The sequence below is a fragment of the Myxine glutinosa genome, chromosome 7 (assembly GCF_964187855.1).
Source record: "Myxine glutinosa chromosome 7, kmMyxGlut1.1, whole genome shotgun sequence".
Classification (NCBI taxonomy): Eukaryota; Metazoa; Chordata; class Myxini; order Myxiniformes; family Myxinidae; genus Myxine; species Myxine glutinosa.
Genome location: NC_136267.1, coordinates 168,770,253 through 168,792,680, shown reverse-complemented (window position 1 = coordinate 168,792,680; position 22,428 = coordinate 168,770,253). Strand labels below are relative to the sequence as shown.

At 43.5% G+C, this 22,428-nt stretch overlaps 1 protein-coding gene across 1 annotated transcript in view; it reads left to right on the top strand.

Annotated features, from left to right (window-relative positions):
* The window catches only part of LOC144893028 (obscurin-like protein 1), an 82,231-nt gene that overhangs the window by 28,774 nt on the left and 31,029 nt on the right, over nt 1–22,428 (top strand). Inside the window, exon 2 of the mRNA XM_078782525.1 lies at nt 11,661–12,775. Coding sequence (XP_078638651.1) covers nt 11,674–12,775 — 1,102 coding nt within the window. The 5' untranslated portion in view covers nt 11,661–11,673. The remainder of the gene's footprint in view (nt 1–11,660; nt 12,776–22,428) is intronic.

Genomic DNA, 22,428 nt, shown 5'->3' with positions numbered 1-22,428 from the left:
TTAACATCCTCTAACTAATGACAGCAGACAGGACCCCCAGTTTAACACCCTCTAACTAATGAAGGACCCCCAGTTTAACACCCTCTAACTAATGACAGCAGACAGGACCCCCAGTTTAACACCCTCTAACTAATGACAGCAGACAGGACCCCCCAGTTTAACATCCTCTAACTAATGACGGCAGAAACGACGTCCGGTTTAACGTCCTCGAACTAATGACAGCAGACAGGACCCCCGGTTTAACATCCTCAAACTAATGATAGCTAGCAGGACGCCCAGTTTAACATCCTCTTACTAATGACGGCAGAAACGACTTCCGGTTTAACGTCCTCGAACTAATGACGGCAGAAACGACGTCCGGTTTAACATCCTCTAACTAAGGAAGGAAGGACAGTTTAACAGCCTCAAACTAATGACAGCAGACAGGACCCCCCAGTTTAACATCCTCTACCTAATGAAGGACCCCCAGTTTAACATCCTCTAACGAATGAAGGACCCCCAGTTTAACATCCTCTAACTAATGACAGCAGACAAGACGCCCAGTTTCACATCCTCGATCTAATGAAGGACACCCATTTTAACATCCTCAAACTAATGAAGGACCCCCAGTTTAACATCCTCGATCTAATGAAGGACCCCCATTTTAACATCCTCAAACTAATGAAGGACCCCCAGTTTAACATCCTCTCACTAATGACAGCAGACAGGACCCCCAATTTAACATCCTCTCACTAATGACAGCAGACAGGACCCCTAGTTTAACATCCTCAAACTAATGATAGCTAGCAGGACGCCCAGTTTAACATCCTCTTACTAATGACGGCAGAAATGACGTCCGGTTTAACGTCCTCGAACTAATGACGGCAGAAACGACGTCCGGTTTAACATCCTCTAACTAAGGAAGGAAGGACAGTTTAACAGCCTCAAACTAATGACAGCAGACAGGACCCCCCAGTTTAACATCCTCTACCTAATGAAGGACCCCCAGTTTAACATCCTCTAACGAATGAAGGACCCCCAGTTTAACATCCTCTAACTAATGACAGCAGACAAGACGCCCAGTTTCACATCCTCGATCTAATGAAGGACACCCATTTTAACATCCTCAAACTAATGAAGGACCCCCAGTTTAACATCCTCGATCTAATGAAGGACCCCCATTTTAACATCCTCAAACTAATGAAGGACCCCCAATTTAACATCCTCTCACTAATGACAGCAGACAGGACCCCCAGTTTAACATCCTCGATCTAATGAAGGACCCCATTTTAACATCCTCAAACTAATGAAGGACCCCCAGTTTAACATCCTCTCACTAATGACAGCAGACAGGACCCCCAGTTTAACATCCTCGATCTAATGAAGGACCCCCATTTTGACATCCTCAAACTAATGAAGGACCCCCAGTTTAACATCCTCTAACTAATAACAGCAGACAGGACCCCCAGTTTATCATCCTCTAACTAATGACAGCAGACAGGACCCCCGGTTTAACACCCTCTAACTAATGACAGCAGAAAGGACCCCCAGTTTAACATCCTCTTACTAATGATAGCAGACAGGACCTCCAGTTTAACATTCTCTAACTAATGAAGGACCCCCAGTTTAACATCCTCTAACTAATGACAGCAGACAGGACCCCCAGTTTAACATCCTCGATCTAATGAAGGACCCCCAGTTTAACATCCTCTAACTAATGACAGCAGACAGGACCCCCAGTTTAACATCCTCTAACTAATGACAGCAGACAGGACCCCCAGTTTAACATGCTCTAACTAATGATAGCAGACAGGACCTCCAGTTTAACATCCTCTAACTAATGAAGGACCCCCAGTTTAACATCCTCTAACTAATGACAGCAGACAGGACCCCCAGTTTTACATCCTCGATCTAATGAAGGACCCCCAGTTTAACATCCTCTAACTAATGACATCAGACAGGACCCCCAGTTTAACACCCTCTAACTAATGAAGGACCTCCAGTTTAACATCCTCTAACTAATGACAGCAGACAGGACCCCCAGTTTAACATCCTCTAACTAATGATAGCAGACAGGACCCCTAGTTTAACATCCTCCAACTAATGACAGCAGACAGGAAGCCCAGTTTAACATCCTCTAGCTAATGATAGCAGACAGGAAGCCCAGTTTAACATCCTCTAACTAATGATAGCAGACAGGAAGCCCAGTTTAACATCCTCTAACTAATGATAGCAGACAGGAATCCCAGTTTAACATCCTCCAACAAATGACAGCAGAAAGAACCCCCAGTTTAACATCCTCTAGCTAAAGACAGCATACAGGACCCCCCAGTTTAACATCCTCTAACTAATGATGGCAGAAACGACGCAGCGGTTTCACATACTCCAACTAATGGCAGCAGACAGGACCCCCAGTTTAACATCCTCTAACTTATGAAGGACCCCCAGTTTAACATCCTCTAACTAATGATAGCAGACAGGACCTCCAGTTTAACATCCTCTAACTAATGACAGCAGACAGGACCTCCAGTTTAACATCCTCTAACTAAGGAAGGAAGGACAGTTTAACATCCTCAAACTAATGACAGCAGCCAGGAAGCCAAGTTTAACATCCTCTAACTAATGACAGCAGACAGGACCCCCAGTTTAACATCCTCCAACAAATGAGAGCAGAAAGAACCCCCAGTTTAACATCCTCTAGCTAAAGACAGCAGACAGGACCCCCCAGTTTAACATCCTCTAACTAATGACGGCAGAAACGACGCGCTGGTTTCACATCCTCTAACTAATGGCAGCAGACAGGACCCCCAGTTCAACATCCTCAAACTAATGAAGGACCCCCAGTTTAACATCCTCCAACTAATGATAGCAGACAGGAAGCCCAGTTTAACATCCTCTAACTAACGATAGCAGACAGGAAGCCTAGTTTAACATCCTCTAACTAATGGTAGCAGACAGGACCCCCAGTTTAACATCCTCTAACTAATGGCAGCAGACAGGACCCCCAGTTTAACATCCTCTAACTAATGAAGGACCCCCAGTTTAACATCCTCAAACTAATGACAGCAGACAAGAAGCCCAGTGTAACATCCTCTAACTAATGACAGCAGACAGGAAGCCCAGTTTAACATCCTCTAACTAATGATAGCAGACAGGACCTCCAGTTTAACATCCTCTAACTAATGACAGCAGACAAGAAGCCTAGTGTAACATCCTCTAACTAAAGACAGCAGACAGGAAGCCCAGTTTAACATCCTCTAACTAATGATAGCAGACAGGACCCCCAGTTTAACATCCTCTAACTAATGATAGCAGACAGGACCTCCAGTTTAACATCCTCTAACTAATGATAGCAGACAGGACCCCCAGTTTAACATCCTCTAACTAATGATAGCAGACAGGAAGCCCAGTTTAACATCCTCTAACTAATAATAGCAGACAGGGAGCCCAGTTTAACATCCTCCAACTAATAATAGCAGACAGGAAGCCCAGTTTAACATCCTCCAACTAATGATAGCAGACAGGAAGCCCAGTTTAACATCCTCTAACTAATGATAGCAGACAGGAAGCCCAGTTTAACATCCTCTAACTAATAATAGCAGACAGGAAGCCCAGTTTAACATCCTCCAACTAATGATAGCAGACAGGAAGCCCAGTTTAACATCCTCCAACTAATGATAGCAGACACGAAGCCCAGTTTAACATCCTCTAACTAATAATAGCAGACAGGAAGCCCAGTTTAACATCCTCTAACTAATGATAGCAGACAGGACCCCCAGTTTAACATCCTCTAACTAATGATAGCAGACAGGAAGCCCAGTTTAACATCCTCCAACTAATAATAGCAGACAGGAAGCCCAGTTTAACGTCCTCCAACTAATGATAGCAGACAGGAAGCTCAGTTTAACATCCTCTAACTAATGATAGCAGACAGGAAGCCCAGTTTAACATCCTCTAACTAATGATAGCAGACAGGAAGCCCAGTTTAACATCCTCTAACTAATGATAGCAGACAGGACCCCCAGTTTAACATCCTCTAACTAATGATAGCAGACAGGAAGCCCAGTTTAACATCCTCTAACTAATAATAGCAGACAGGGAGCCCAGTTTAACATCCTCCAACTAATAATAGCAGACAGGAAGCCCAGTTTAACATCCTCTAACTAATAATAGCAGACAGGGAGCCCAGTTTAACATCCTCCAACTAATAATAGCAGACAGGGAGCCCAGTTTAACATCCTCCAACTAATGATAGCAGACAGGAAGCCCAGTTTAACATCCTCTAACTAATAATAGCAGACAGGGAGCCCAGTTTAACATCCTCCAACTAATGATAGCAGACAGGAAGCCCAGTTTAACATCCTCTAACTAATAATAGCAGACAGGGAGCCCAGTTTAACATCCTCCAACTAATAATAGCAGACAGGAAGCCCAGTTTAACATCCTCCAACTAATGATAGCAGACAGGAAGCCCAGTTTAACATCCTCTAACTAATGATAGCAGACAGGAAGCCCAGTTTAACATCCTCTAACTAATAATAGCAGACAGGAAGCCCAGTTTAACATCCTCCAACTAATGATAGCAGACAGGAAGCCCAGTTTAACATCCTCCAACTAATGATAGCAGACACGAAGCCCAGTTTAACATCCTCTAACTAATAATAGCAGACAGGAAGCCCAGTTTAACATCCTCCAACTAATAATAGCAGACAGGAAGCCCAGTTTAACATCCTCCAACTAATGATAGCAGACAGGAAGGTCAGTTTAACATCCTCTAACTAATGATAGCAGACAGGAAGCCCAGTTTAACATCCTCTAACTAATGATAGCAGACAGGAAGCCCAGTTTAACATCCTCTAACTAATAATAGCAGACAGGGAGCCCAGTTTAACATCCTCCAACTAATAATAGCAGACAGGAAGCCCAGTTTAACATCCTCCAACTAATGATAGCAGACAGGAAGCCCAGTTTAACATCCTCCAACTAATAATAGCAGACAGGGAGCCCAGTTTAACATCCTCCAACTAATAATAGCAGACAGGAAGCCCAGTTTAACATCCTCCAACTAATAATAGCAGACAGGAAGCCCAGTTTAACATCCTCCAACTAATGATAGCAGACAGGAAGCCCAGTTTAACATCCTCTAACTAATGATAGCAGACAGGAAGCCCAGTTTAACTTCCTCTAACTAATAATAGCAGACAGGAAGCCCAGTTTAACATCCTCCAACTAATGATAGCAGACAGGAAGCCCAGTTTAACATCCTCCAACTAATGATAGCAGACAGGAAGCCCAGTTTAACATCCTCTAACTAATAATAGCAGACAGGAAGCCCAGTTTAACATCCTCCAACTAATAATAGCAGACAGGAAGCCCAGTTTAACATCCTCCAACTAATGATAGCAGACAGGAAGCTCAGTTTAACATCCTCTAACTAATGATAGCAGACAGGAAGCCCAGTTTAACATCCTCTAACTAATGATAGCAGACAGGAAGCCCAGTTTAACATCCTCTAACTAATGATAGCAGACAGGAAGCCCAGTTTAACATCCTCTAACTAATGATAGCAGACAGGAAGCCCAGTTTAACATCCTCTAACTAATGATAGCAGACAGGAAGCCCAGTTTAACATCCTCTAACTAATAATAGCAGACAGGAAGCCCAGTTTAACATCCTCCAACTAATGGTAGCAGACAGGAAGCCTAGTTTAACATCCTCTAACTAATGATAGCAGACAGGAAGCATAGTTTAACATCCTCTAACTAATGATAGCAGACAGGAAGCCCAGTTTAACATCCTCTAACTAATGATAGCAGACAGGGAGCCCAGTTTAACATCCTCTAACTAATGATAGCAGACAGGACCCCCAGTTTAACTTTCTCTAACTAATGACAGCAGACAGGACCCCCAGTTTAACATCCTCTAACTAATGATAGCAGACAGGACCTCCAGTTTAACATCCTCTAACTAATGATAGCAGACAGGACCCCCAGTTTAACATCCTCTAACTAATGACAGCAGACAGGACCCCCAGTTTAACATCCTCTAACTAATGATAGCAGACAGGAAGCCCAGTTTAACATCCTCCAACTAATGAAGGACCCCCAGTTTAACATCCTCAAACTAATGACAGCAGACAAGAAGCCCAGTGTAACTTCCTCTAACTAATGGCAGCAGACAGGACCCCCAGTTTAACATCCTCTAACTAATGAAGGACCCCCAGTTTAACATCCTCAAACTAATGACAGCAGACAAGAAGCCCAGTGTAACATCCTCTAACTAATGGCAGCAGACAGGACCCCCAGTTTAACATCCTCTAACTAATGAAGGACCCCCAGTTTAACATCCTCAAACTAATGACAGCAGACAAGAAGCCCAGTGTAACATCCTCTAACTAATGGCAGCAGACAGGAAGCCCAGTTTAACATCCTCTAACTAATGATAGCAGACAGGAAGCCCAGTTTAACATCCTCTAACTAATGACAGCAGACAAGAAGCATAGTGTAACATCCTCTAACAAATGACAGCAGACAGGAAGCCCAGTTTAACATCCTCTAACTAATGATAGCAGACAGGACCTCCAGTTTAACCTCCTCTAACTAATGATAGCAGACAGGAACCCCAGTTTAACATCCTCTAACTAATGACAGCAGACAGGACCCCCAGTTTAACATCCTCTAACTAATGATAGCAGACAGGAAGCCCAGTTTAACTTCCTCTAACTAATAATAGCAGACAGGAAGCCCAGTTTAACATCCTCCAACTAATGATAGCAGACAGGAAGCCCAGTTTAACATCCTCCAACTAATGATAGCAGACAGGAAGCCCAGTTTAACATCCTCCAACTAATAATAGCAGACAGGAAGCCCAGTTTAACATCCTCCAACTAATAATAGCAGACAGGAAGCCCAGTTTAACATCCTCCAACTAATGATAGCAGACAGGAAGCCCAGTTTAACATCCTCTAACTAATGATAGCAGACAGGAAGCCCAGTTTAACATCCTCTAAATAATGATAGCAGACAGGAAGCGCAGTTTAACATCCTCTAACTAATGATAGCAGACAGGAAGCCCAGTTTAACATCCTCTAACTAATGATAGCAGACAGGAAGCCCAGTTTAACATCCTCTAACTAATAATAGCAGACAGGAAGCCCAGTTTAACATCCTCCAACTAATGATAGCAGACAGGAAGCCCAGTTTAACATCCTCTAACTAATGATAGCAGACAGGAAGCCCAGTTTAACATCCTCTAACTAATGATAGCAGACAGGAAGCCCAGTTTAACATCCTCTAACTAATAATAGCAGACAGGAAGCCCAGTTTAACATCCTCCAACTAATGATAGCAGACAGGAAGCCTAGTTTAACATCCTCTAACTAATGATAGCAGACAGGAAGCGTAGTTTAACATCCTCTAACTAATGATAGCAGACAGGAAGCCCAGTTTAACGTCCTCTAACTAATGATAGCAGACAGGAAGCCCAGTTTAACATCCTCTAACTAATGATAGCAGACAGGACCCCCAGTTTAACATCCTCTAACTAATGACAGCAGACAGGACCCCCAGTTTAACATCCTCTAACTAATGATAGCAGACAGGAAGCCCAGTTTAACATCCTCTAACTAATGATAGGAGACAGGAAGCCCAGTTTAACATCCTCTAACTCATGATAGCAGACAGGAAGCCCAGTTTAACATCCTCTAACTAATGATAGCAGACAGGAAGCCCAGTTTAACATCCTCTAACTAATGATAGCAGTTTGGACCCCCAGTTTAACATCCTCTAACTAATGATAGCAGACAGGAAGCCCAGTTTAACATCCTCTAACTAATGATAGCAGACAAGACACCCAGTTTAACATCCTCTAACTAATGATAGCAGACAGGAAGCCCAGTTTAACATCCTCTAAGTAATAAGAGCAGACAAGACACCCAGTTTAACATCCTCTAAGTAATGATAGCAGACAGGACACCCAGTTTAACATCCTCTAACTAATGATAGCAGACAGGAAGCCCAGTTTAACATCCTCTAACTAATGATAGCAGACAAGACACCCAGTTTAACATCCTCTAACTAATGATAGCAGACAGGAAGCCCAGTTTAACATCCTCTAACTAATAATAGCAGACAGGAAGCCCAGTTTAACATCCTCTAACTAATGAAGGACCCCCAGTTTAACATCCTCTAACTAATAATAGCAGACAGGAAGCCCAGTTTAACATCCTCTAACTAATGAAGGACCCCCAGTTTAACACCCTCTAACTAATGACAGCAGACAAGACACCCAGTTTAACATCCTCTAACTAATGATAGCAGACAGGACCCCCAGTTTAACATCCTCTAACTAATGATAGCAGACAGGAAGCCCAGTTTAACATCCTCTAACTAATGATAGCAGACAAGACACCCAGTTTAACATCCTCTAACTAATGATAGCAGACAGGACACCCAGTTTAACATCCTCTAACTAATGATAGCAGACATGAAGCCCAGTTTAACATCCTCTAACTAATGATAGCAGACAAGACACCCAGTTTAACATCCCCTAACTAATGATAGCAGACAGGAAGCCCAGTTTAACATCCTCTAACTAATAATAGCAGACAGGAAGCCCAGTTTAACATCCTCTAACTAATGAAGGACCCCCAGTTTAACATCCTCCAACTAATAATAGCAGACAGGACCCCCAGTTTAACATCCTCTAACTAATGAAGGACCCCCAGTTTAACATCCTCAAACTAATGACAGCAGACAAGAAGCCCAGTGTAACATCCTCTAACTAATGACAGCAGACAGGAAGCCCAGTTTAACATCCTCTAACTAATGATAGCAGACAGGGCCTCCAGTTTAACATCCTCTAACTAATGACAGCAGACAAGAAGCATAGTGTAACATCCTCTAACAAATGACAGCAGACAGGAAGCCCAGTTTAACATCCTCTAACTAATGATAGCAGACAGGACCTCCAGTTTAACCTCCTCTAACTAATGATAGCAGACAGGAACCCCAGTTTAACATCCTCTAACTAATGACAGCAGACAGGACCCCCAGTTTAACATCCTCTAACTAATGATAGCAGACAGGAAGCCCAGTTTAACATCCTCTAACTAATGACAGCAGACAGGACCCCCAGTTTAACATCCTCTAACTAATGATAGCAGACAGGAAGCCCAGTTTAACATCCTCTAACTAATAATAGCAGACAGGAAGCCCAGTTTAACATCCTCCAACTAATGATAGCAGACAGGAAGCCCAGTTTAACATCCTCCAACTAATAATAGCAGACAGGAAGCCCAGTTTAACATCCTCCAACTAATGATAGCAGACAGGAAGCCCAGTTTAACATCCTCTAACTAATGATAGCAGACAGGAAGCCCAGTTTAACATCCTCTAAATAATGATAGCAGACAGGAAGCGCAGTTTAACATCCTCTAACTAATGATAGCAGACAGGAAGCCCAGTTTAACATCCTCTAACTAATGATAGCAGACAGGAAGCCCAGTTTAACATCCTCTAAATAATGATAGCAGACAGGAAGCGCAGTTTAACATCCTCTAACTAATGATAGCAGACAGGAAGCCCAGTTTAACATCCTCTAACTAATGATAGCAGACAGGAAGCCCAGTTTAACATCCTCTAACTAATAATAGCAGACAGGAAGCCCAGTTTAACATCCTCCAACTAATGATAGCAGACAGGAAGCCCAGTTTAACATCCTCTAACTAATGATAGCAGACAGGAAGCCCAGTTTAACATCCTCTAACTAATGATAGCAGACAGGAAGCCCAGTTTAACATCCTCTAACTAATAATAGCAGACAGGAAGCCCAGTTTAACATCCTCCAACTAATGATAGCAGACAGGAAGCCTAGTTTAACATCCTCTAACTAATGATAGCAGACAGGAAGCGTAGTTTAACATCCTCTAACTAATGATAGCAGACAGGAAGCCCAGTTTAACATCCTCTAACTAATGATAGCAGACAGGAAGCCCAGTTTAACATCCTCTAACTAATGATAGCAGACAGGACCCCCAGTTTAACATCCTCTAACTAATGACAGCAGACAGGACCCCCAGTTTAACATCCTCTAACTAATGATAGCAGACAGGAAGCCCAGTTTAACATCCTCTAACTAATGATAGGAGACAGGAAGCCCAGTTTAACATCCTCTAACTCATGATAGCAGACAGGAAGCCCAGTTTAACATCCTCTAACTAATGATAGCAGACAGGAAGCCCAGTTTAACATGCTCTAACTAATGATAGCAGTTTGGACCCCCAGTTTAACATCCTCTAACTAATGATAGCAGACAGGAAGCCCAGTTTAACATCCTCTAACTAATGATAGCAGACAAGACACCCAGTTTAACGTCCTCTAACTAATGATAGCAGACAGGAAGCCCAGTTTAACATCCTCTAAGTAATAATAGCAGACAAGACACCCAGTTTAACATCCTCTAAGTAATGATAGCAGACAGGACACCCAGTTTAACATCCTCTAACTAATGATAGCAGACAGGAAGCCCAGTTTAACATCCTCTAACTAATGATAGCAGACAAGACACCCAGTTTAACATCCTCTAACTAATGATAGCAGACAGGAAGCCCAGTTTAACATCCTCTAACTAATAATAGCAGACAGGAAGCCCAGTTTAACATCCTCTAACTAATGAAGGACCCCCAGTTTAACATCCTCTAACTAATAATAGCAGACAGGAAGCCCAGTTTAACATCCTCTAACTAATTAAGGACCCCCAGTTTAACATCCTCTAACTAATGACAGCAGACAAGACACCCAGTTTAACATCCTCTAACTAATGATAGCAGACAGGACCCCCAGTTTAACATCCTCTAACTAATGATAGCAGACAGGAAGCCCAGTTTAACATCCTCTAACTAATGATAGCAGACAAGACACCCAGTTTAACATCCTCTAACTAATGATAGCAGACAGGACACCCAGTTTAACATCCTCTAACTAATGATAGCAGACAGGAAGCCCAGTTTAACATCCTCTAACTAATGATAGCAGACAAGACACCCAGTTTAACATCCCCTAACTAATGATAGCAGACAGGAAGCCCAGTTTAACATCCTCTAACTAATAATAGCAGACAGGAAGCCCAGTTTAACATCCTCTAACTAATGAAGGACCCCCAGTTTAACATCCTCTAACTAATAATAGCAGACAGGAAGCCCAGTTTAACATCCTCTAACTAATGAAGGACCCCCAGTTTAACATCCTCTAACTAATGACAGCAGACAAGACACGCAGTTTAACATCCTCTAACTAATGATAGCAGACAGGACCCCCAGTTTAACGACCATTCGAGTGACCGCACACACACTGATCATTCCCACAGCCTGTGAAACACCTCAGTTTATATCTGGGCCAAGATTCCAACCCAGGCTCGAAGAGCTTCGAGGCGACTGTGCGCACCACTGGGCCATCCTGCCAGCTTGAAATAGGAATATCCACCAGAATAAGAAATAGCTCCGGTGTTACTTATCATTGGTCATGTGCCCTTGTGTTGCAATGTAATCTTTACGAGGGACATGCTATCCTCGTGTACGATAAGGTTGCCATGCGAGCATACAGCTGGTATTCTAAAGGGTCACCGAGTGACATCCCAATGTGTACATTCATTCTGTACTTGCTGTTTGAATTGTATTTTTGCAGTGATCAGCAAAACATGAACGGTTTCCATGGAGCTCCTCGTTTCCTGGCTCGACCCAAGCCCATGGGGAAATTAGCGGTGGGTGAGAACGTGGTCATTGCCTGCCAAATCGCAGGTGACCCAACACAAACAGTCTCGTGGAAGAAAGATGGGCGCTGGGTGAAATCGGATGAGCATTTTGAAGAAGTCTTCGAAGACGACTTGTATGGCCTGGGCATATCTGGCTTGCGGAGTTCTGATAGCGGCGAATACGTTTGCTGTGCGAAGAATGCCGTTGGTGAAGCTTACATGGGTGTTGTACTCAATGTGGAGGAGTCCCACTTCTCGTCCTATTTTGCTGCAACAGAAAAACCACGATTCATATCGGAACCAGTTTCTCAGCACGTCCAAGCAGGTAAAGATGTGGTGTTCTCTTGTGAAGTTGCCAAAGGGCAACCACCGAAGCTTTGGTGGGAGAACAACGGCCAGGTACTGCGTGGTGCCACAATGGATGACCGACACAGCATGGACTTTGTGGACAACCAGGCAACATTGAGCATCTCTGCCGTTTGTCCTGAAGATGCTGGCACTTATGTGTGCAATGCCAAAAATGACATTGGCGAAGCAAGTGCAGCGGCGTCGTTGTCTGTTGAGAACCTTCCGAACCATAAGACCATTTGCCAATCAAATTTGATTGGCCATTGGGAAAGTCCAACCGACTCGCTGCAAAAGGGTCACTCGAATCATAAATACTATACAGATGTGACAGCTTGTCGGAGGGACTGCGCAATGCAAACCTTCCAACGACCTTTCGATGATTTACATCACGGCGATGACCTTGGTGGTTACAAGTCCTCACTGTCGGAGCGCAGGTTACAGGTGAAGAACTGCAGTATTGTCGAGGGAAGGCATGCAAAATTCAGCTGCTGTGTTACAGGTAAACCCAAGCCAAGTGTAATATGGCAAAAAGATGGCCGACTTATAACTGAAGACCATCGTCATCATATTTACGAGGCACCCAAAGACATTCGGGTTCTCAAGGTGCTCTTCTGTCGACCACGTGACATCGGCCTTTACACCTGCTCGGCTTCCAGCAGTCTTGGACAGACATTCAGTGCAGTTCGGCTGGATGTAAAGGGTGAGTGCTTCCTGATTGAAAATATTGTTTTGAAGGATGTGCTAAATAAAATGCGGACAAATTTTATTCATTAGACACACACGGAATGTTGAGGTAGGGGTGGGGGGGATGTGGGCTTGGGGGATTATGTGTACATGTGAATGATCATTGTCGATCTCTGTTAAACTTTTGTTTGCAATTTTTTTGTTTTTTATCTTGTGCAGTTTTAAGGTTTGTTTCAATTACATGTTGATTCTGATACTTAAGAAGGCATCACATTTATTTTGAGCTCTACTGCATTGCCATCATCTATGAACTTGTGTAGTAATCCCCTTCTTACCATTAACCTAATCTAAATTACCATGTATTGTTTTGTTTTTTTGTATACAACATCGAGGCTCGTGTAAGAGCTTGCATTAATCACAAAAAGACAAACTGACACATAAAACATAAGATATGGGGAGAGAGAGGGAAGCACATAAGTAACACACATGTGCAACTTAAGACACAAGTAACACATAACAAGGGAAACACACAACATTAGAGAGCAGGGACATCGGGAGATCTGTGGGAGGGAGAGGGCTTGGGGGGAGGAGGCGTGGGAATGGGGAGGGGGGGGGGGGGGGAGGTATAAAACACATGGACCCTGCAAGGACTTCCAGGAAAGAAGTTGGTATTTCAAAAAAGTGGATCTGGGGTGAATTAGCGGGGGTAGAAAAGATCAAGGTTTTGGATGGGGGAGGATAAGAGATGGTGGTGAACAGCTGTTTTAAAGACCTGGAGGGTGGAGTGGGATTGAAGAGAGTGAGGGAGTTTGTTCCAGAGGTGGGATAAATGAGGAATGAAGGAGTGAAGGTGAGCAGAGAGTCTTGATTTTGGCAGTTTAACCACAAGAGGGTTGCAGGTAGATCTTGTGCGACCTGTAGGAATATTTGGGGGACAGAGCCCAGAGAGAGCTGGGGGAGCAAGGCCGGAGAGGAGTCGGTAGAAGACGGAAAGACCACCAACCTGCCTGCAGTGAGTGAGTGAAAGGCCCTCGGAGTTAGCTTCACCGCGGGAGGTCATATATCACGCTTCATCATATATCACTATTTTACGAAATTCCACATTTCAAACACAAGCAAAACATTGAGCTTTTTCTATCTATCTCCCTTAATCTCTCCGCACATGACTAGCCAATGTTCTCCGTCAGCAACGTATCTTGTACAATCTTGTTTTGTTGTCGACTGCCGCGCAGTCGTATTAACAACTACGTAAGTTGTTAACAAGTTGTAAGTATTAACAACTGTCGATGACACTATTGTCCGAAAACAAAATGGCAACAAAAAATAAATAGAGGGAGACGATGAGAAGCTGAAATCGCTGAGTGTTGCTGCTTTGGTACTAGTGGGTAAAGTTTTGGTACTAGTGGGTAAAGTTTTGGTACTAGTGGGTAAAGTTTTGGTACTAGTGGGTAAAGTTTTGGTACTAGTGGGTAAAGTTTTGGTACTAGTGGGTAAAGTTTTGGTACTAGTGGGCAAAGTGTTGGTACTAGTGGGTAAAGTTTTGGTACTAGTGGGTAAAGTTTTGGTACTAGTGGGTAAAGTTTTGGTACTAGTGGGTAAAGTTTTGGTACTAGTGGGTAAAGTTTTGGTACTAGTGGGTAAAGTTTTGGTACTAGTGGGTAAAGTTTTGGTACTAGTGGGTAAAGTTTTGGTACTAGTGGGTAAAGTTTTGGTACTAGTGGGTAAAGTTTTGGTACTTGTGGGTAAAGTTTTGGTACTAGTGGGTAAAGTTTTGGTACTAGTGGGTAAAGTTTTGGTACTTGTGGGTAAAGTTTTGGTACTAGTGGGTAAAGTTTTGGTACTAGTGGGTAAAGTTTTGGTACTAGTGGGTAAAGTTTTGGTACTAATGGTAACTTTTGCAGCAGCTGTGGGTAAAGCTCTGGGTGCAGAGAAGGCCGGCTTAGGGAGTGTTCAACAACTTGCTCATGGAACTTGTTGAAGAAGATAAGGTAGAAGATAGAGTCATTTATACAGTATTTACGAGTAAAATACTCTTTCCCTCCAGGAATGTGCCACTGCATTAAGCTCACATCCCTGCTTCTTCTTCTTCAATTCCTTAAAAATCTGCTTTTAAAACAGGCGAATCTGCGATTAAACGGACACAAATATTTGTTTCAAGTAAAACGATGATCAGCTTTCCAAAAGGTAGCATTTTATTTATGTACAACAGCAGCAACAAGGTATTCGGCAAACACTATTTAATGAGTGAGTGTCAGTCCGTGGATATAGTGAGGAGAAACATGACATTCAGGGACGCAATCTCAGATGCAGAGCGAGTCGCAATAACTATTAGTCTGGGATCCGAGACCTCAAAATTTGATTTTGAAGTGACACCCCTGCTATAAAATGTTTGACCCCTAGATCATGTCTGTGGGGGTGTTAGCCACCAGAAAAGTGACTTTAGCAAGGTAGTTTGGATTGCGCGAATTCTGTAGGGACGTTTTTTAACTTGGGGCATCAACTGTAAAAAAGCAAGAAATTTAGGGGTAGGGGAAATTCAATTGACCATATATATCCCATAATACAGGGGTGAGTGCAACAAATTACCACTCATTCTTTTTGTTATAAAGTTGGCTTTTATATGAAACATGATTTAACGTGATTGGACAATCCATGAGGTCAGCAGAGCTCAAAAGGTCACGGAAAGTGGGTTAAGCTAAAAGTTTAGCTCCTTTAGTAAATAAAATCACATTTTTCCTACTTCAAGCTCAATATAGCCAAACTTTTACACCCAAAATATGTTGTTTGTACCCCTCTGATGTTTTTGGGAAAGAAATGCCCCGACTGAACTTAACTTACTGGCATGTATGTCACTTTAGATTTGCATAACTTTTAAAAATCACCAAAATCGGGCATTCACACTATCTATTTGCACGGTACTCTTCAACATGTTTTAAAACGACAAGTCATACCACATACTGTCTGGAAAAGTGTCATTACCTCTATTTACTCATCATCATCACCGTCATCAGTCAGAAGCCGTCCACATTTTTCTCTGTCGCCATTGCAGGCACATGCAATGATGCATGGTACTCCAGCTTTCGCACAAGGGCAATTCCTCAGGCAGTTCGGTTTCTTCTTACATTTGCAGTACTTCAACTTCGCAGCAGAAGGCTTTGATGGCTTGCTCTTCATGACAGGAATTAACCTGTCACCATCCACACTCCTGCCATACTCTTCAGGTGGAAGAAGCACTGGATTGCTGAGTGAAGCTGGCTTGTATAAGCTGATCTGACAAAGGCTCCTGAGAACGTGGAAGTGAAAAGCATCTTCTGTTGGAGGAAGGGAGCGCAGATCTAGTTTGCTAGATGCAAACAAGTGGGCGCGGAGCTTATCCAGGGATGAATACCCTGGCTTTCCGTAGAGATCACAAAAGAAGCTTCGTGCTTCAGTTATCACCTGATCATGTGCAGAAGGTCCGGATTCATGTCGGATGAAATTGGACAACGCTGGCTGTTTGTCAACATGCTGGAGTGCGACTTTCACTGCTCTCTTCTTACCCCGTTTGAAAGGATAGCTCACCAAATCACAACCTGACAGAATGTAGGAGATGAGCAGTGTGTCTGTGAGTGCCAATACGTCCTTTCCAACTGCTTTGGCCAACTCATTCACCAAGTCATGGATGGGGAGGAACAGATCATCCTTTTCCACCCATAACTCAACAACGTTTGTCAACCGAGGGAAATGATACATTGACAAGACGATGATATCTGTATCTGTAGCCTGAATGACAACTACGCTGTTGTCACAGCTAGCAATGTGAGCAAAGATTCTGGTGTCCGCCTCCTCGTGGTTAGGGCAGTACAGCTCATCAACATTGGTATGTTCCGTTCCGTCTGTGTCACACGAGTTGCCTGGGCGTTGACCCAAAGGACCAGGCAGAAGCCATCAGGCCAGGATGACTCCTGGGACCAATGTGAAGCAAGATACAACAGCAGATTGGTCTTGTTACAAGGGTTTGACAGGAATGTGTTCCAATCAGGGATTTTCATGATGTCCGCTGGAACAAACTCTGGCAAGTTGGTATTTGACTCCCTCCCGTCTCTGGCGTTCATCCCCTTTTAGACTCTTTAACCCAAAATCATATTGATTGCCCACGAAATGCACTTCAGTGCAATGTCTGGGTTTCATGTTCAAGAGTTTGTTCCTGTACCTTTCCTGAATTTGGTCAAATGTACTCGAACCAAGTGTGTTGAACCGCTGGATGAATGCCATTGCATCGACTACATAAACTGCATCAGATGCAGAAGGAGGCAACTCTTTTAACGGTTTCCATGACTCGGCAACCTCTGCCTGTAGAGTGGATAGATAGTTGGATTTGCAACCTTTGCGCATGGAAAATCCATTCTTCTCTGGCTCAAACAACGAGGGAGGGTACTCAAGCCATTCGTAACTAAATGCCTCAGTCCGTGCCTCATCACTCAGGTCCTGTGCGAAACAAAGTGCCCTTGTCACTGCACTCTCCTCTCTGATGACTTCTTTCACAGTGTCCATCTTTTTCTTACTTTTCTTCAGATGCGTGGCGAATGTTTCTATCTTCGGTTGGACAATCTTGTCTGCATTTGTCGTCGTGGCAGCATCCATTGCCTCCAAGCCTCGACGTTTGGCATCTACCAGGGTAGTTGCTGCAAGAATCTGACCTGTGGATATGTTCATTAGTTTATCTGTCGCAAGTGAAGGATCGAATGGGTTTTGCATCTTCTCTTCCACGGTCCGTTTGATCTGCAACATGGCTTCCATGTCGTCTTTCCTCAGCTTCTCGTGGTGGTCAGATTGCGGCGAGGCCATGTGTGCCATCTGTTTTACACTTTCAGAGACAGAGGTCATGAACGGTAGAGCCTTGATGTACTTTTCTCGTGCTGATTCAGACTGTGTTATACCCTTAAAGAGGCTTGTTTTGCCTTCCCTATTGTAGGTCTGTTCAAGGGCAAGGTCTGTCCACACACCATTAAAGTCTCCTGCAGTCTGGTGAACTGTGAATTTGCCAGCTCCAAACTCCTCGTGCACTTCTGGTGCTGTTTCTGGAAGCTTTTGCATCTCACTGAGATAGATCGGAAGGCAGGACATGTACTTACTATGGCCGGAAGCAATGGTATAGGGTAGCATATTCTGTACTTCTTGTAAGTGCTGTTGCCACAGCCCAGCTCTCTCAGCATGGATGTAACGCCTTAGGATAAGCCCTATGTCTATGTACATGCTCCAAAGATGGGCTGTCACTCCTAATCCCTTCTCAAAATCTCCCCAGAGTGACTCCAGTGACTCTAGGCATTTCATGACTTCCTTCATGAAGTGCAGCAAATTCGTCCTTCTCTTTCCTGTCAAAGGCATTTCTAAGACTTTCAAGCAGAGACGAAAGCAAAGAAAGTGTCTCCTCAGTCTTCTCGAACAACAGCCATTTCTCAAATGCCTCCCACTTCAGCATGAACAATGCCTCACTCAACCATGAATGATAACGGACCATCTTATAATAATCTTTTCCTGCCATGACTTTATTGGCTGTACCTCGACCACAGATATCACTAGAAACCAGAATGTCCTCTATGCCACTCTCCATTATGAAAAATCCAATAGATCCCAAGAAGTTCTGGGCAATATGGAATCCTCCAAGTCGAACAATAACATCTTTGTACTTTTCCGATTCCTTCCTAAACAACCCCTTTACTATGTCATATATCGCCTGGTCACAATTCACCACCGTCTTAGCCTGACCCATCTTAAGACTCAAGGAGACAAAGTAGTCCAATGAGGTCTGGACTACATCTGCGTTGGTTGGGTTTTGTGGAAGCAATGGTCCATAACCAATCTTTGTTTTCTCTGTATGTATGTTTGTATGTTTGTTACGTAAATAATAATTGACAAGAAGGAAGCTTGCTCCAGCTAGGGAGGCTGAAGATCGATGGTAATCATAAAGATCAGCAAGAGTGAAGCAAGTTGCTGAAACAAATGTAGCATAATAATTAATCACTAGCACCACCCAAAAGATGAAAAGCATCAACCACCACAGTAAACCATCACTATTACGATCAATATAGGCCAGAAACAGTAGAGGGATGCAAAGAACATATTGTGACATATACATATGTGAATTATTTGATAAAGGAGCTAAATTTTCAGCTTAACCCACTTTCCGTGACCTTTTGACCTCTGCTGACCTCATGGATGGTCCAATCACGTTGAATCATATTTCATATAAAAGCCAACTTTATAACAAAAAGAATGAGTGGTAATTTGTTGCACTCACCCCTGTATTATGGGATATATGGTCAATTGAACTTCCCCTACCCCTAAATTTCTTACTTTTTTACAGTTGACGCCCCAAGTTAAAAAACGTCCTTACAGAATTCGCGCAATCCAAACTACCTTGCTAAAGTCACTTTTCTGGTGGCTAACACCCCCACAGACATGATCTATGGGTCAAACATTTTATAGCAGGGGTGTCACTTCAAAATCACTTTTTTACACATTTCCAGGCCTTGGATCCCAGACTATATGTGGTTTGTGGCCACAGGTAATACCGTCCTGCAATGTAATAAGTACACACCCAGAAGGTGTATATATATATATAACAAGGATGGCTGTCCGTTTGTCCATTTGGTGTTATGCTGTTTGGCTGTGTGAGGCTATAGGTGCACTGTGATTGGCTCCTGGCAAGACTATCGTATTGGCTTATTAAAAGCTGATATTTGAAATCTGATTCAATATTTTTACGATCAGAACTCATGGCCTAAATAATTATGTCAAAATCTAGAGTGAATTCGGAAAATAATTGGGAATTTTTTAAAAAAACCCAATATATAATTAAATAATATGCTCCACGGGATGTGAGCTAAAATTGCTCCAAACCGGCAAACATAAGTGTTATATTCACAATCGCCATGAGTTCCCTATAACTTTTCTTTTCAGTGTGAAAAAGACCAACAGCGACGATTAAAAGCATCATCAAATGACAAAAGGTTGCAGACCATCAGCATCACAGGCATTACTGGACATGACTGTTCTATATGATTAATTCATGTATGGGACACTGGAATTGGAATCAATCCAAGATATATAAACACGACGTATTAAATATTCACATAAGCAAAAACAATGTTTTAGCTTCATAACATAACCCGAGTTGTTATTTTTTCGAGGCATTTATGAATCAAGCCAGCACTCTGTGCCTATGCTCATGGTAATCTTCATCCTGGTGAAGCAGCCCTTACACGGAAGGAAGGAAGCAAGGAAGGAAGATATCCCGCCGAAAGTTTTGACCAGTTCATGTTTAGAACCCCATTTCGACCCGTTCCCGTTTCCCATTACCTTATTGAAAATAATTCATCGGACGTAATCCATAACTTTGTGTGTATAATCCCCTGTGTTGTGTTGAGTTTTGTGCACCCGTCATGATTGTATCGTATATGCTTATTAAAAGCTGATATATTTGATTTTATATTACACCATTTTTTTTTTATTGCAGGCCAGGGACAACAGTAGCGATCCTTTTGGATTCGGATTCTACTTTTTGGGTCAACTTTTATTGATCCCGTGAACGTCATAATCTATTCTGTGTTCTTGCTGTTCCGTGAGCCTTGAGGATGTATAAAGAAAAAAAAATCGAGTATTCTTTTATTATGCATCTATTAATATTAATAGTTTATTAACAAAGTAGGGCCATAAGTGGGTAAGATCGCTTTCCATGCAGCGACTGTTATTTATACGGATCCCAGCGGAGTGTTTATATGCATGTCCACACACTACGACATCTTCTTCTTTCACTGGCAATGTATTTCACTCCCAAAAACGTCTGTTTGCGGTTTTGAACTCCAACCCTGTACCTTCTCCCGGTTGTCTACTGTTGGAAAAGTAATCATTGATTTAATTGGTTGAAAAAAACGTTGGCATGGTTACGCATGCTATTCCAACGCACGTGAAGATGAGTTTGGAAGAGAGGAGAGACGGGAGACAGTGGATCGGGGGAGAGAGGGGAGTGGGGAAGAGAGGGGAGTGTGGAAGAGAGGGGAGTGTGGAAGAGAGGAGAGACAGGAGAGGGAGAGGGGAGACAGGGGAGGGAGAGGGGAGACCGGGGAGGGAGAGGGGAGACAGGGGAGGGAGAGGGGAGTGGGAAAGAGAGGAGATACAGGGGAGGGAGAGGGGAGACAGTGGATCGGGGAAGAGAGGGGAGTGGGAAAGAGAGGGGAGTGTGGAAGAGAGGGGAGTGTGGAAGAGAGGGGAGTGTGGAAGAGAGGAGAGACAGGAGAGGGAGAGGAGAGACAGGGGAGGGAGAGGGGAGACAGGGGAGGGAGAGGGGAGTGGGAAAGAGAGGAGATACAGGGGAGGGAGAGGGGAGACAGTGGATCGGGGAAGAGAGGGGAGTGGGAAAGAGAGGAGATACAGCGGAGGGAGAGGGGAGTCAGGGGAGGGAGAGGGGAGACAGGGGAGGGAGAGGGGAGACAGTGGATTGAGGAAGAGAGGGGAGTGGGGGAGGAGTAGGGAAGGAGGGAAGGGAGTGGGGGGGGGGAGAGAGAGAGAGTGTGGGGGGGGGGGATCCTATGCTGGCTTTTCCCCTCACTTGGGATGGGTACTCTTCCTCGTATCAATATAATTCCAGGGCAGAGACTTTGTCATTAAAAGTTTTTATGACAAAATGTACCTAGAATGACACTTGTTGTTTCTGTAGGTTTGCTAAATACCTAAGGAAACACAGTTTAGACTCAGTCACCTCCATTGAACTTTCATAATACCTTTTTGGGTTTCAAAGTTCACATAAGCAACAATGTCTTGTTGTATTGCGTCGGCTAGTGTGTGGCAGTGGCCTTTACACGGTCACTCATCACTCTGACTCACCTCCCACAGAAAATGTCGACATTTATGGGCAATTGCTCCAACATCTTTGGTTAAGTCACGCAGCTGTGGGAGATGGGGGAATGGGGATGGGGAATAAGGGCTCCATTTCACTTGTCACCTGATTAACTAGAACAGCACTCCGTAGAGCGCAAACGTCCTCCAAGCTGATCGGTTTACGTTTTGTATCCCACTGATAGACCAGATCTGGATTGGAACTGAACCAAAATCTAATCGGCCTGTTCTTGTCACTTACCCGAATCATCTACCAAGTTTTGTAATAATCCGCCCACAACCTTTTGAGATACCCGGTTCAAAGACGGACAGACAGACAGGAGTGAAAACATAACGTCCATCTACCTTCGGTGGTAGAGGTAACAGGTGATGTTTTCTAAAGGTGCAGCCTGAAGCAGCTAAAAACCTTTGGCAGTAAGTTGTACTGGCACATGAGTTTTGTACTGGCACATAAGTTGTACTGGCACGTGAGCATTTTCATTCAATGAAGTAAAAAAAACTTTGGCATTAAGTTGTACTGGCACATGAGTTTTGTACTGGCACATAAGTTGTACTGGCACGTGAGCATTTCCATTCAATTAAGGAAAAACCTTTGGCAGTAAGTTGTACTGGCACATGAGTTTTGTACTGGCACATAAGTTGTACTGGCACATAAGTTGTACTGGCACATGTTTTGTACTGGCACATAAGTTGTACTGGCACATAGGTTGTACTGGCACATGAGTTTTGTACTGGCACATAAGTTGTACTGGCACATGAGTTTTGTACTGGCACATGAGTTTTGTACTGGCA